The sequence below is a fragment of the Odocoileus virginianus genome, chromosome 21 (genome assembly GCF_023699985.2).
Source record: "Odocoileus virginianus isolate 20LAN1187 ecotype Illinois chromosome 21, Ovbor_1.2, whole genome shotgun sequence".
Classification (NCBI taxonomy): domain Eukaryota; kingdom Metazoa; phylum Chordata; class Mammalia; order Artiodactyla; family Cervidae; genus Odocoileus; species Odocoileus virginianus.
The window spans coordinates 42,831,481-42,846,587 of NC_069694.1; the positions used below are offsets into that span (position 1 = coordinate 42,831,481).

General features: G+C 40.1%; 1 protein-coding gene across 1 annotated transcript; it reads left to right on the top strand.

Annotated features, from left to right (window-relative positions):
• Positions 1–1,344: 1,344 nt before the first annotated feature.
• Positions 1,345–1,836, top strand: LOC110142137 (small ribosomal subunit protein bS18m-like). The gene is given in 2 exon segments (XM_070452402.1): positions 1,345–1,414; positions 1,417–1,836. Coding segments are annotated over 2 exon segments (429 nt in total). The 5' UTR covers positions 1,345–1,359; the 3' UTR covers positions 1,791–1,836.
• The last annotated feature ends 13,271 nt before the right edge of the window (positions 1,837–15,107 follow it).

Sequence of the window (15,107 nt, forward strand, 5' to 3'; positions counted from 1 at the left end):
AAGTCACACTTATTGTGTGGCATCATCATGGAAAGCATGGGTGGCTTTGGTCACTGTGTGTCTGAAAATTGTTTATCAGAAAATGGGTGCTTGATGAAGAGAATAAGAATGATTTGTAGTTTAAACAAATTTCTTTCATGTTGCATTAGTGATGCAAGACTTTGGAAATGAGAGGACCTGGGTTCGAGTCAGCAGCAGATGCTGATGATGCTGGGCCATTTTCCCTAGACACACCTGAGTTCCTGCCACTGTACTGGACAGACTCCAGCACACTAACTACTTTGCACATCCTGTTCTCCATGACTCACCTGAGGGTTTTCACTGGAGCCCTGGGAGCTTTCTCTGCTGCTCAGGGGTGCAGGAGAGTTAAGGTTCCCATGAACAACCCTCAACCCATGGGGTGGGGAGATGGTGGGGAGATGTCCAGGCTTCTAATTTTATGGTGGAAACATTTAGAGGCATGTTCTGTATGGTTTCTAAGAGTGTCCCCACCAAGACTGAGCCCCAGTTGCCCACAGAGGTAACCCATTCACTCACACAATCTGTATTGGATTTTTCCCTTCCTTGTCTTATTTCCCCAATGCGCTCACTTTTGTTTTTGAGGATCCCTTTCCAAAGAAATTACCTGTACCAAATCTGTGTCTTGGGATCTGATTTAAGAACCCAAACTAAGATATGTTCCTAACTGTACTCTTAACTAGAGGCTTTCCTGGTGGCTCAGTGATAAAGAATCTGCCCACAATGCAGGAGATATGAGCGCAACCCCTGGGGTGGGAAGAGCCCATGGAGGAGGGCATGGCAACCCACTCCAGTATTTTGCCTGGAGAATCCCATGGCCAGAGGAGCCTGGGGGTACAGTCCATGGGATCACAAAGAGTGAAACACAGCTGAAGCCACAGCATGCACACTCACCTGCTCTTAAGTGGTACTAAGACTCAGAGGAAGCTTTTTTTGGGGGGTGGTGTCTAAGTTTTATGACCTATCAAATGACAGTTGGGCAAAATTGAGAGTTTCCTTATTTATTGAGCTGCAAGAACTCGTTTTAAAAAAATTTTAAATCTTAAAATCTTATAAAAATAAAAGCAATGAAGATGTTTCTTAGGTAATTTAAAAGCTTTTAAAAAATGTTTTAGAGGTTTTTAAAGTGCATGGCTGTTTGGCAAATATTTCCTTGTTGGTAGATCACTGAGGTATATTCTTGAGTTCTTGCAATTCTTTGTAGCACAATTTTGGAATATTGGACTAGATGATCTTTAAGGCTCATGCCAAGTTTAAAATTCTGGTATCTTGGAAGTACACTGGAAGGGACTTGTCAGGACGTTTTTGGAAAGAGGAAAGGAAGGGGAGGAGCAAGGAACCATGGCTGCTCTGGTAGGAGTCTGCAGTGCGCTAGGGAAGAGAAAGTTTACGCGTTTCCCAGCGCTTTTGTCTGCCTCACAAATCCTGGGACTCGTGCAGTGCTGTGGAGAAGTTGTTCACAATATAAACAGGTAACCAGCAATGAGGACCTGCCTATTCCAATGGAAAATCCTTATAAGGAGCCTCTGAAAAAATGTATCTTGTGTGAAAAGCGTGTAGATTATAAGAATGTACAGCTTTTATCCCAGTTTATTTCTCCATTTACTGGATGCATTTATGGAAGGCACATAACAGGTCTTTGTGGGAAGAAACAAAAAGAAATCACAAAAGCAATTAAGAGAGCTCAAATATTGGGGTTTATGCCAGTTACATACAAGGATCCTGCCTATCTCAAAGACCCTAAAGTTTGTAACATCAAATATAGGGAGTAAATTATGTAAAGTTATTACCAATAAACATTTTGCAATAAAAAAAAAATTCTGGTATCTTAATGATGAATAAAGGTCTGCGAGGAGCTCTTTCAGTTCAGTTCAGTTGCTCAGTTGGGTCCGACTCTTTGCGACCCCATGAATCTAAGCACGCCAGGCCTCCCTGTCCATCACCAACTCCCAGAGTTTACTCAAACTCATGTCCATCGAGTCGGTGATGCCATCCAGCCATCTCATCCTCTGTCATCCCCTTCTCCTCCTGCCCCCAGTCCCTCCCAGCATCAGGGTCTTTTCCAATGAGTCAACTCTTCACATGAGGTGTCCAAAGTACTGGAGTTTCAGCTTCAGCATCAGTCCTTCCAATGAACACCCAGGACTGATCTCCTTTAGGATGGACTGGTTGGATCTCCTTGTAGTCCAAGGGACTCTCAAGAGTCTTCTCCAACACCACAGTTCAAAAGCATCAATTCTTTGGTGCTCAGCTTTCTTCAGAGTCCAACTCTCACATCCATACATGACCACTGGAAAAACCATAGCCTTGACTAGACAGACCTTTGTTGGCAAAGTAATGTCTCTGCTTTTTAATATGCTGTCTAGGTTGGTCATAACTTTCCTTCCAAGGAGTAAGCGTCTTTTAATTTCATGGCTGCAGTCACCATCTGCAGTGATTTTGGAGCCCCCAAAATAAAGTCAGCCACTGTTTCCACTGTTTCCCCATCTATTTCCCATGAGGTGATGGGACCAGATGCCATGATCTTTGTTTTCTGAATGTTGAGCTTTAAGCCAACTTTTTCACTCTCCTCTTTCACTTTCATCAAGAGGCTTTATAGTTCCTCTTCACTCTCTGCCATAAGGGTGGTGTCATCTGCATATCTGAGGTTATTTATATTTCTCCTGGCAGTCTTGATTCCAGCAACAGTTAGAACTGGACATGCAACAACAGACTGGTTCCAAATAGGAAAAAGAGGAGCTCTTTACTGCCATTCTAATCTCATTATTTTTCAAAGTCCAAACCCATTCAGAACCAGATTAGAATCTTTCTTCCTCATACATTTATCTTCACATCACCAAATGGCTATAGTGTACACATGTGTGTGCTCACATATTCTGAAGAATCCGTCAGAAATATAGTTTCCCAACTTGTGGGCTCCCCTGGTGGCTCAGCAGTAAAGAATTTGCCTGCAGATGCAGGAGATTCATTCCTGATTCCTGTATGTGAACTTCTGTTGTGAAGTTCCCCTGGAGTAGGAAATGGCAACCGCCTCCAGTATTCTTGCCTGGAAAATCCCATGGACAGAGGAGCCTGGCGGGATACAGTCCATAGGGTCACAAAAGAGCTGGACGTGAGTTAGCGACTAAAAAAATAACAAACAACAACAAAGCTTGTGGCATGCTATTGTTTCCCAGGTATTTTAGTACAAAGACTATGAATTCTGATGATATGCTAGATGAATATAGGGGCAAGAAAATATTCCTCATTATTTTAATTTTTTACTTCATTGTAAGGATTTTCAGGTTGGTAATCTGTTATTTCATTAGAAAAATGTATTTAGTAATACTTTTCAGCTTTAACACAGATAAAAGTGTATATATTGTTGCGACCCTGTGTGTTGTAAAAAAAAATTTTTTTTTTTGGGGGGTCTCAAATCCTAACTCTTGGCCATTTATATAATTCTCAAAAATTGTTTTCCTTTCTGCAACAAGGTATTTTGACTACAGATTCGAAATAAGAGTTTTGTTTTGTTTTGTTTCCTGAAAGTATCTACATGCCTCTTTGTTTCCTCCTTTCCCACACTTTCTGCCTAAGCTGGGACCTGGACTTTCATCAGCCTGTCTCCTCCTATTATTTTCCTGAGAATGTTTCAGAACATGCCTTTATCCTTCCAGGTAAACTACTAAACCTGCAACCACTTGTTTTCCCTGGGACTGGCTCCAGCGCATCTTTCACCTCGCCAGTCTTTCTAGGGACACTTTCTCCTCATCTCTTAAACCCTGCGCTGTTGCTTGATTTCTAGAGATACACAGGGGAAAAAGCATCCTTTCTTGCATTTTTTTCCCCTAGACGGATAGCTGCCGTCTTATTTCCATTGTTCATCAAATCTCTGCCTATGTGATCACATTGTTTTGAAGATTAATTGAACAGTTTCAATTTACTAAATTTGGAGAAAAGAGAGTAACTTCCACCCAATTTTCTGGCAAATATTTGTATCCAGATAAATAACATGTATGCAAGTTCCATTAGGAAGAATTATTTCTCCCAACTATGATTCTTAGTGGTATTAGTAAGGTTTCTTATTGAAGCTGAAAGTCAGTAAGAAAGAGAATAATTTACATGCTCATCTTAATCCAGCCATGAAGTGCCACCTTTTCAGAGAAGGTGATAGTTGTGAGTTCCTTTTATAAGTTATTTACCCAACAATTTTCTATAATATTTCAGAGCTTTAAGTTACAGGACAGTATTACATCAATACAATATTTTAAAGATTGTAGTCATTTCTCAATATCCATGGAGGCTTGGTTATAGGACCCCTGCAGATACCAAAATCCATGATACCCAAATTCCTTATGTAAAATGGTGTACTATTTGCATCTAACCTGTATACATCCTCCCATGCACTTTAAACCATCTCTAGATTATTTATAATACCGAATACAACGTAAACACTATGTAAAGAGCTGCCAGGTGCAAAGCAAATACATATTTCGCCTTTTGGAACTTTCTGGAATTTTTTATCCAAATATTTTTGAGTTGCGGTTAGTTGAATCAGTGGATGTGAAACCCTCAGATGTGGGGCCCAGGGACAGGAGAACTGGCTCTGTGTCTTTCCCTTGTCAGAGGTTCTCATGAGCCCTTCAGTTTGCATGTGTTGCCTTTAATTTTTCTGTTTCTGAGCTCCATCTTTTCTCTCCTAAGAGGTGTACTCTACTACATGACTTCATCTAAATGCATCCACTACTCAAACCACCCAGGCTGCGGAGAGGGGGTCTCTTGTCTCCCACATCTGACTAGAAGTTCCTTCAAGGCAGAAGCTCTCCTCCCAGAGTTAAGCAGCTTGTAGGGTACATGGTAGTTCCTTAATATATGCTGGCTGAATAAATCACGAAATTACTGGAACACATGTTTCAGGAATTGCTTTTGGACGAGACTTCATTAAGAATTTTTCTGAATGGCTCAAGATTTTGTGATTTGGCTTCTTTTCAAAGGCTGTGACCAGTTTTTTTTTGTTGTTGTTATTTCCAGTTGCATGTATGAATTATGTATCTGAAATTCCTTTTCTACTCTGCTTGGCTTTGGTGGCACCCCAAGCTTTGAGATTACTTTGTTGGATTATAATACTTGATCTCATTCTTGGTCTGGATCTTCCATCTCGGACGCTAACGTGAAAAACAAAATTCCTTTTGCTTACGTTTCTCTGTCATGTTTCACTGGGCTCATATCAAGTGTCAGCCCACACCCTGCGGAGATGACCAAGGGTTCTGTGATAGATGCCAGGGTGGTGGTATATTTACCACAGACTAGTTTGGGGGCATTCCAGTGAGGGAAACAGCTTTTCTTTTTTTCCTGTTTTGAGTTCCAAGATCTTTTAGCAAATTAAGCCAGTATGTCTCTGCATTGTGTTTTCTATTATTTCTGGGCAGGAATCATTACTGATGTGTGATTCCCTTCAGTACCAGGACTCCTAACAGTTGGCCAATGTGCATCCATAGGTACAGCAGTTGATAACTTTCATATGTGTTTCCTTGTTTTTCTTCTTTATGTTTTCCCTTTATGGACTTTCTCTTGGAGAATTTCTAAGTTGTTCTTGTTCTTTATTATTATTTTTTTTTATTATGACACCTACTGATAGATGTTGCCAGGTCAAGCTCTTAGGATGGTGGATGGTCCCCTTGGGCCTCCTGAGAGTGACATATTATTATCATCTGCTTTGGGGCAGTAGGAATAGTGAGGCAGCTCCAGCAAAGTTCTTATATTTGTTTTCTTCCTAGCATCTTGAAAAGAAAAAAATCATCTCAGTTTGCCTCCATGTGCTTCATATGCTAAATCACTTCAGTAATGTCTACTTCCTGATGACCCTCTGGACAGTAGCCTGCCAGGCTCCTTTATCCCTGGGATTCTCCAGGCAAGAATACTGGAGTGGGTTGCTATGTCCTTCTCCATGGGATTTTCCTGTCTCAGGGACCCAATCTGCATCTCTTTTGTCTCCTGCGTTGTCTGGTGAGTTCTTTACCACTAGTGCCACCTGCGAAGCCCAGCCATCTCAGTTTGGCTCTATAGATGATGATAATGTTGGACAGAATCTTTCCCTTCTTAAGAGCTATATTTTTAAGTAGTGGTAGATGACAGCAGTGAAAACAATTATTTGCTGCATGCTAATTCCGTGCCAGGCAATGTTTAATGTGTTTTATATACATCTTTCAGTTTATCCCCTTGTCAACCATGTGAGTTAAGTATCATTCACTAAGTTTCTCCAGAGGTCTCTTGTTGATCTTCTTGTCTGCTTGGTACCCTGGTACTTCCTGCCTATCTCTGCCACTTGCTGGTGTAATATGTAAAGCAATGTAATAATATGTAATACATGCAACATGTTATTACATAATGTGCCCTTTTCTGAGCCTTAATGTCAAAATAATTTTCTCCTCTTAAAACATTGTGTTTATCATGTGCCCTATTGATGGATGAAGATCAGGAGGAGGATTATAACAGCTGTTTATATTATTTAACTTTCTCACTCAGTGGTTTTGCTGCTACCTGTAAATCCTGTAAGTCCCCAAGATGGCAAAGGGAAGATGTGAAGTGGCATGGGGAGCAGTTTCTCTCCTGTTTCTCTCCTGAATTTCATTACTCTTGTTTCTTCTCACTCCTTTCATTCCAGCCCTAACCCTCAAGTTCCCATGTACCAGACTCGAGAGCTACACATTTCTCTACATGTCTTTTAAACACATGACTTGCTATGAATAGCCTTGGCTAGTTGCTAGAGAATCTGAAGAACAGAGCAGTGAAATGACGTGCCAAGTTTATAGAAATATGTCAGAGAACTATGTGAGCAGTAGAGCTTATCCTTCTTGAGGCCTTGCTCAAATCTGTGGACTCTTCCCCGAGTCCCCCCTCCACTGTCTCTGAAGACTCCCTCCTGGCCCTGTTAGCTCACGTCACTTTATATATCCCTCAGCACGGCATATATCTCAGGATATTGTGCCTGGAGGTTTGTTTCCCTTCCCTGTTCGATCATGAAACCCTTTATAGCAAACACTGTTCCATTTATCCATGCGTCCCCCGGGCCCAGAATAGCACTTGGCATGTTGTCGCTGTCAGACAAGAATCCATTTGGGGAATGACTGTATCTGTGCGTACAGTTGGCTGCCATTTTAACGCTCATTCCTTGAGGTACTCCTTCATGTGGATCCTGTTCTTTAGTGGGTGCTCATACAGAAGAGTCGTCCTATCGACTCAGAAAAATATATGAGGCAAAGTGGGGTTCAGCCACAGAAGTTTCACAACAAAGATTCCATTTTCAAGTTAAAAACTCTGAGTTAAAGCAGACCTAATCCACTTATGGAAGCTCATTTGTATAAACTATGAATGAGTTTAAACACAGAGGTCAAATTTCAAAATAAAATTTCAATATCATGGTCAAGGTCTTCTCAAGGCAGTCAGGGTTTTGTGTATTTGCACACACACACACACACACGCACACATGTGTTTGTGCTGCTCAAGGTCATTTTTGGTAGTTATATAAGCTTTAATTTACATATGAAACATTATTTTACCAAATTGTTTACATCCATGGATTTCCGACATCATTTCAGTTTGACCTGCAGTAAATTCCTCCCATGTAAGCTCAGAAGGAGACACACCTCTATCCCAGATTTTAACTCACAAGCAGAAGTAAGTTATCAAAGGAATTGGGAGAAAAGAAAAAGAGAAATAGCTATGCTTCTAATAGAAGAAAGAAGGCAAACATTGATTTAATCAATGGATTCACTTTTAAGTAAGAGAACAGATGTTTTGTGTTAAGTCCCTGGTGAAAATTCAGTAGGCGCCAGTGATACTCTGGGACCAGTGGCTTCTGATAAAGTCTGAAATGCAGGTCTGGGCTGTTCTTGCTGAATGGGCTTTTGCACAGCAGGCCTGTCCCTGTGGTGAGATTTTTCTCCTGGGTTCTCTCTTCTTTATGCATTCATGGGCTGTCTCTTCCACTGTCCATTCTCTTATGTTTTTTACCCCTTAGAGTAGGCAATAGCATTACATTTGTATGTGGTTGTGCTCTCTGAAAATATTAGCTGTCAAGAATTTAAGTTTCTACTCAGAAGTATCTATTTGAATCTTGCATTTTTCAGGCCCCCTAGTGTTTTCAGATCTTACCTGGGCTGTGGGCTGCCCTCTGTGCAGTTGGGTTTGAAGAGCTGTTGAGGTGTTAGTTTCCCTGATGCTGTCTTGTAACCTGTGCTATGGAAACGTTAACCAGAACTCCCCTCACCAAAACTTCAAAGGGTTCCTCCAAATAGTTCTAAGATTCTACATTTCCCAAAATGCCAGCTTTTCTTTTTCAGTTTCTTGAAAATTGCTTGCAGTAATATGAGCCTTTTCCTTCTCATAAACACTCCAATTATGTTAATATTCTTGGAATTTCATTGCCAAACACAATTCGTTATTACGATTTCAAGTAATACATCATCTTCTTCACCCTTTTCTTGCTCATGCAGCCATCATCTCATCTAGCATTTGACAGACAACACTCCTGGGCTGGAAAATCCTTATGATCAGGGAATGCTTTATACCATTTTAGATCTGGCCCCTGCTACACAGTGGGAGTGCAGGAACTGTTTGTTGAATGAAGCCAGGTATCTCCTTTATAATTATTTATTGGAAGGCATGTGTTGGCAGACCATTATAAAATTCCCACTGAGGAAATCAAATAGCCAAATAACCAAAGTAATCTGTTCCTTGCTCATATTTCCCATAATGAGTTCTCCCCTTCTCACCTATGCATTTTGTATTATCTGATAATCTTGGTGTATAGCTCCATTTGCTTACAATTAGTCTGTACTGACACACAAGTATAAGAATATCTAGAGCTACACAGTGGCTGTTTTGTTAAATAAGTTAGTCTTAAAAACTGGTATCGTACCATTAGCAGGCTAAAGAAATTTGCAATCTAGTGATTTCCATTTTATGAGAGATAGAATAAGTGACCATTTCCCAATACCTCTTTGGTGTACACGGGCACCTAGTTGGAATAGCATCTCATTGATTGACCAAATTAAGTGGAGGGGATGATAGAAAAGGATAGTATTGACACATGGAAACTCTTCCACAATTCCTTTCCCAGTGGAGCTGTATTGGATCTCTCCTGTTTCTCACCCTTCATTATCATCCTTTATCCTGTTCCTCAAACTAAAACATCTGCAGTAGGAGCAGGAGAGTGTTTCCAAGGCAGGAGCCTGAGGAATGCTTGTTTGAATGGAGCTGACTTCTTACCCTCCCCATGGGGCAGAGGTGTTGATAGTTTCCATCAGTAATGACCTCAGAGGAAAGCCTTGTGCATCTCCAAAGCCACCAGCCCAGCTGGCACTGATTCAGGAGAAGCCGGAGCCTCAGCCTAGGTGATCATTGAGACAGAGCTATGCTGTCTCCTTCTGGGTGATCTGTTGGCCCCTTTCTAAACAAAGATTGGGAAGAAGCACAGAAGAAAACTTGTTTAAAACCGTATCTGTCCTCTAGAATGAGAGCATCCAATTTCCCAGCCTTAAAGTATTGAATGTGCTTTATTTGGAAATACTGCAATAACTTTCCTTCTTCTTAATAAAACCCCACAATTAATTACTCAGTTCATGCAGTTGCTCATGAATCAACCCAGATGTGGTGAGTACCTGCCACGAGGTAAGTACTGGTGAAAGAAAGTGGGAGTGAAAGTCTTAGTCACTCAGTTGTGTCCTAGTCTTTGTGACCCTATAGCCTGTAGCCAGCCAGGCTCCTCTGTCCATGGGATTCTCCAAGCAAGCATGCTGGAGTGGGTAGCCATTCCCCTCTCCAGGAGATCCTCCTGACCCAGGGATGGAACCTGGGTCTCCTGCATTGCAGGAGGCCACCAGGGAAGTCCTTGTGAGACAACTGGAATACCATGGAGAGCAAAACCAGAGTTAGCCTGCCCTCGTGAATCCCTTAGTCTGTCAGAGAGGTGTGTGTGTTGGTCGCAAGTCATGTCTGTCTCTTTGCTACCGCATGAACTATAGCCCAGCAGGCTCCTCTATCCATGGAATTCTTCAGGCAAGAATACTGGAATGAATTGCCATTCTCTTCTCTAGAGGATTTTCCTGACCCAGGGATCAAACCCAGGTCTCCTGCATTGCAGGCAGATTCTTTACCATATGAGCTACCAGGGAAGCAGAAAGATGGGGCTCAGTCAAGGAGTCACACAGTTGTAGAAACGGTCAGTTCTCTGAAGGGAGAGAATGTTGTCCTAAGAAAGTACATAAGAACACATTTCATATAGTTTGAGGTCAGGAGAGGATACAGTTTTAGTTACAGCCTTTGAAGCAGAATGGAAGTTCCTGGGTAGAAGGGTGGGGAGCAGAGCTTTTCAGGCGTGGAGAGCAGCATGGGCAGTGGGGGCTTGTTCAAGAAGCAGAGTGGAATATTCCGGAAAATGTGCAAACATGGTTTAGATGCGTCTTAAAGAATAGGCAGATGCAGACCACGAAGAGTCTCTCTCTCTGTCCTCCTTTTACAACCTGGCTGTGGTTTTCACCTCCTCTCCAGTGACTGGATGAGCATGCAATCATACTGAGTCTTTGCTTCTTTCAAGCACAGTGTAAGGAACAGTCCCTGAACATAGGAATCTCCAGAAGGAATAATTATGCCTTTCATGGAAGTGAGGAATGCTAGGCAGAAAGAAAATCAAGCCCCTGGGCTTGATCATCTGTCTTCCCACCATTGAGCTGATCCTGGGGAAGAATGACTCTAGAAAGGGGACTTCATATTCTTTCCAGCAAGAAAGCTATAGCTTCCACCTTTGCTCCAACTAACTTAATACCCTGCCTTGTGAGCAACTAACTGAAGTTTCTTTTGTGACATTATCAGTAGAAAGAGAGACCAACTGTTCAAGGTCAATCATTTTTCATTGTTTCCCGTAGTTATTGAGTCTCCTGCTCGCTACACTGTTAAATGGAGCTAAACTCTGCTTTCTGAATAGAGTTGCAACTTCATCTGAGCTATATGTGCCCTCCAGAACCTAGTGTTCTAAGCTTATCTTTCATTCTTGACCCTCTTTCTTACTGCTGTTGAAGTTTCTTCTGCAACATGCAAAACTGACCATATGGCTTCGTTGCTGAAAGTCATTCAAAGACTTTTCTTCATTAACTAGAAGATAATCGAAAGGCTTAGGAGAATGTTTTAAGTTGGTTATCATCTGGCTCTGCTCTGTAATTTATCTTTATCTTCTTACACTCTAGTTCACTGACTGTGTGTTTTACCTCCAATCTGAGCCACTTCCTGGTCCCAGAACTGTCATGCTATTCCCAGCTTGAGCCTTTGCTGATGCCACAAGTGAGTTTTCAGTTGTTTTTTCTAGGTGAACTCTGCATGCATGATGCTCAGTCGCTTAACCATGCCTGACTCTTTTGCAACCCCATGGACTGTAGCCTGCCAGTCCTGCATGGGAATCTGTCCATGGGATTCTCCAGGCAGGAATAATGGGATGGGTTGCCATTTCCTCCTCTAGGGGATCTTCCTGACCTCGGGATTGAACCTGTGTCTCCTATGTCTCTTGCATTGGCAGGCTGATTCTTTTCCACTGAGCCACCTTGGGATTCTCAGGTAAACTCTGACCTGCTGGCAAAAATGGTTTACCACTGCTTCTTTTCAGAAACCATTTGTGGCTCAGGGTCAATTTTCTTTATCCCTATTTGTATGCTTCGAGAGCACTAAGAAAACAGTTTGTTGTAATTACTTTTCTGTGTTTTTCGTCAGCTGGATTCTGAAGGGAGGCATCTTGTTAGTATCCCCACCACTTAACACAGTGCCTTGAACATGGTTTTTGCACAGTAAATACTTAATGAAAAAAAAATGCATTGATTTAAGATACTAATGGTTCTAACCACAAGACAGGGGAAAAAAACCCAAAACTTTCCTAAAGACACAGAAACAATGGGAAAGTTAACTTCTCTTAGAAGTTCTAGAAAAGTAATAATTCACTCCCAGAACTGTATACCATTTCTGTGATAGATGTTTGTAAGTGAAGCAATCAATAAATTTATTGCAAAAATATACCTAAATTTTCACCCTTCCCTGTATGCGTAACCTTTGCAATAAAACTTTTCAGCCCCTTCCATTAAGAGGTGGAGTCTGTTTTCCCATCCTTTGAATCTGGGTGGGTCTCATGACTTTTTTCAGCCAATAGAAAGCTGTGGAAATGACTGTAACCCAGTCCTGAGCCTAGACTTCCAGTGGCCTTGCGTGATTCTGCTGTCTGTCTCTTGGAACCCTGTGCTGCATGAGAACAAAGTCTGTTCTGATGGAGGATGTGAGGCTAGGTGGTACAGAAATGAATTGTCCCAGCTGAGGTTTCCCTAGAGCACACAGTTCTCAATAGACTTGCTAGTAGGCTGCATATGGCTGTGCAAGCAAAGACCACTCAGCTGAGTCCACCATAAACTGTAACCAGCAGAATCATAAGCTAAATAAATTGTTCTTTTATGCCACTAAATTTCAGAATATTGCTATAAAAATGTTTCTCAGTAGTAATCTATTTGTCTTATTTCATAATTTATTTTCTATTCACAAAGTATTTATTGAGTGCATTCTGCAAATCAGTGTTTTAGGTTTTAATGGGACACATGGGTAAAAAAGATATAGTCCTTGTCTATAAAGGAATGTGATAAAAATTCCTAGGAGGAAAGTGAAAACAAATGTATAAACAGGCAAAGATGCTACGTTTAGCACAAAATTCCAAATAGGTGTGATAGTTAGTGCAGCCTTAAGATCCCATTTCCTAACGGGCTGATATTTAAGTATCTTCCAACATGAGAAGACAGTATGGAGTGACCTGCGAGCAGAGGAAACTTTTGAAGTCAGTTGCCGGTGGAATGGTCTGATGGTCTTTGCTGAAAGCCATAGACCATCTCAGCTGCCTGGTATCATCTCCTACTGAGGCTAGGAGTGGGACCTACCAGTAAAATGCTGTCTTTTATCATGATACATAATTGGAAAAATGTTTCACAGAATAATCAAATTAGAATGTATAATAAAATTTTAATACAGTAAAGCTTTTGTAAAGCCTCCACCACTGTGAATTTCTTTCTTTTTTTTTTATTTTAATTAATTTATTTATTTTTAATTAGTTGGAGGCTAATTACTTTACAATATTGTAGTGGTTTATTTCATTTTGAGTTGATTCGTGTGTGAATTCTGACTTTTTGCTTGAGGAGATACTGACTGATATGGAAAATGACTAAATTTCCAACAACCGCCAAATAGCTCAGGATATCCCCCATATTGGGATGTTCTAAGAATGGCCTTCAGTAATCAACATTTTTCCCCTAGAGCAAATTGAACATGTAGTCGGGACTCAAAAATAATTGTTGAGTTGAAGTAACTTAAAAACTTTCCTCTTTGTTAGAAATAAAAGAATGACATTTCTTCAAGGAAGACATACGAAGAGTCAACAGACACATGAAATGATGCTCAGCATCACTAATTATGCAAATCAAAATGACAGTGAAGTATCTCCTCACAGCAGTCAGAATGTCCATCATCAGAAAGTCTACAAGTAATAACAGATAATTCTGGAGACAGTATGGAAAAAAAGAGAAGCCTCCTACACGGTTGGTGAGCATGTAAATTGCTATAACCATCAAGGAAAGCTCTAGTTTGAAAAGACATGCACCCTAGTGTTCATTGCAGCACTGCTTACAATACCCAAGCCGTGGAAACAATCCAAATGCCCATCAACAGATGACTTGACGAAGATGTGGCCTATTACTCAGCCACTGAAAAGAATGAGATACATCCATTTGCAGCAACATGCATAGACTTAAAGAGTATCATACTAAGTGAGAAGGTCACATGCTATATGACATCGCTTATGTGTGGATCTAAAAAACAATACAAATGAATCTATTAATATGTACAGAACAGGGACAGATTCACAGACAACTAAAGGGGAGAGAAAAGGAAAGGAAGCCTCAATTAGGACTATGAAGTTAATAGATACAAACTACTGTCTATAAAGTAGATAAGCAACAAGGATTTGCTATATAGTACAGGGTACTATATTCAGTATCTTTTAATAATTTGTAATGGAAAATAATATGATAAGAAAATTTATAATTAAATCACTTTGCTATACACCCGAAACTAACACAATGTTTTAAATCAAGCATACTTCAATTTAAAAAGAAAGAATGAACATTTGATGGTTTTGTGTTTCAGTAATTTCTTATTGTATTCAGATGATTAGAGAATGGAATATTCTGGCTTAGTTAAATGGTCTATCAAAAGATTAATTTTTATTTTATATATTTGTAGTTTATCTGATAAAAAGAGTTCAGTAGAAATACTAACACTAAAATAAGAGTCGTTTGACTTTTTGTTACAGTCTTCGAACTTCATTGTATAATACTATAAGCAACATATTTTGGGGATTTCTGGATGTTTATATTCTGTATAGTCATGAGTTTCCTACAGAAAAAATACTGTCACTTATAGTATTATGCCCATACAACCAGAAGTCAAACTATAAACAATCCTGAATTTTTCACTTTTATTGTTTTACATGGCAGCACATGGTGTTTAATTGTCAAAAAGGGAAGTTAACATAAAATGTAGAATGCTTCTTCCTGTATTGAAAAGAATTAATCTTCTTCAGATATGTAATGAACCTTCTATATGTTTTTCTATTTTGTCAGTATCTATACATATCACAGATATCAGATATTTTTTCAAAATTCATTTGGAATTAAAATAGTCTAACAGAAAAAGAGTTTAAATAGAATTTAGGAGAAAGTCAAGTCAAATTATACATATTCAGCTTGAAACTCAGGCCAAAGCAAAGATATTTACACCATTGCAGCATGGGTTTGCAATAAAGATATTTTAGTGAGGTAGATGAAGCCAGGGTATCAAGGAGTATTTACCTTATTTTGTACAAAATATTTAGGATGAAAAATGTGGGCACTATATTAAAATTAGTTGATTGAGTAAGGTTCCAGGAGGCACCAAGTTTTGTTTTGTTAAGGACAGTTATTATTTCTGTTTTCAAGCTTGGGTAAATCAGAGACAGCTGGAAATTTCATTCAACCAACCAACTAACCGATGAGTAG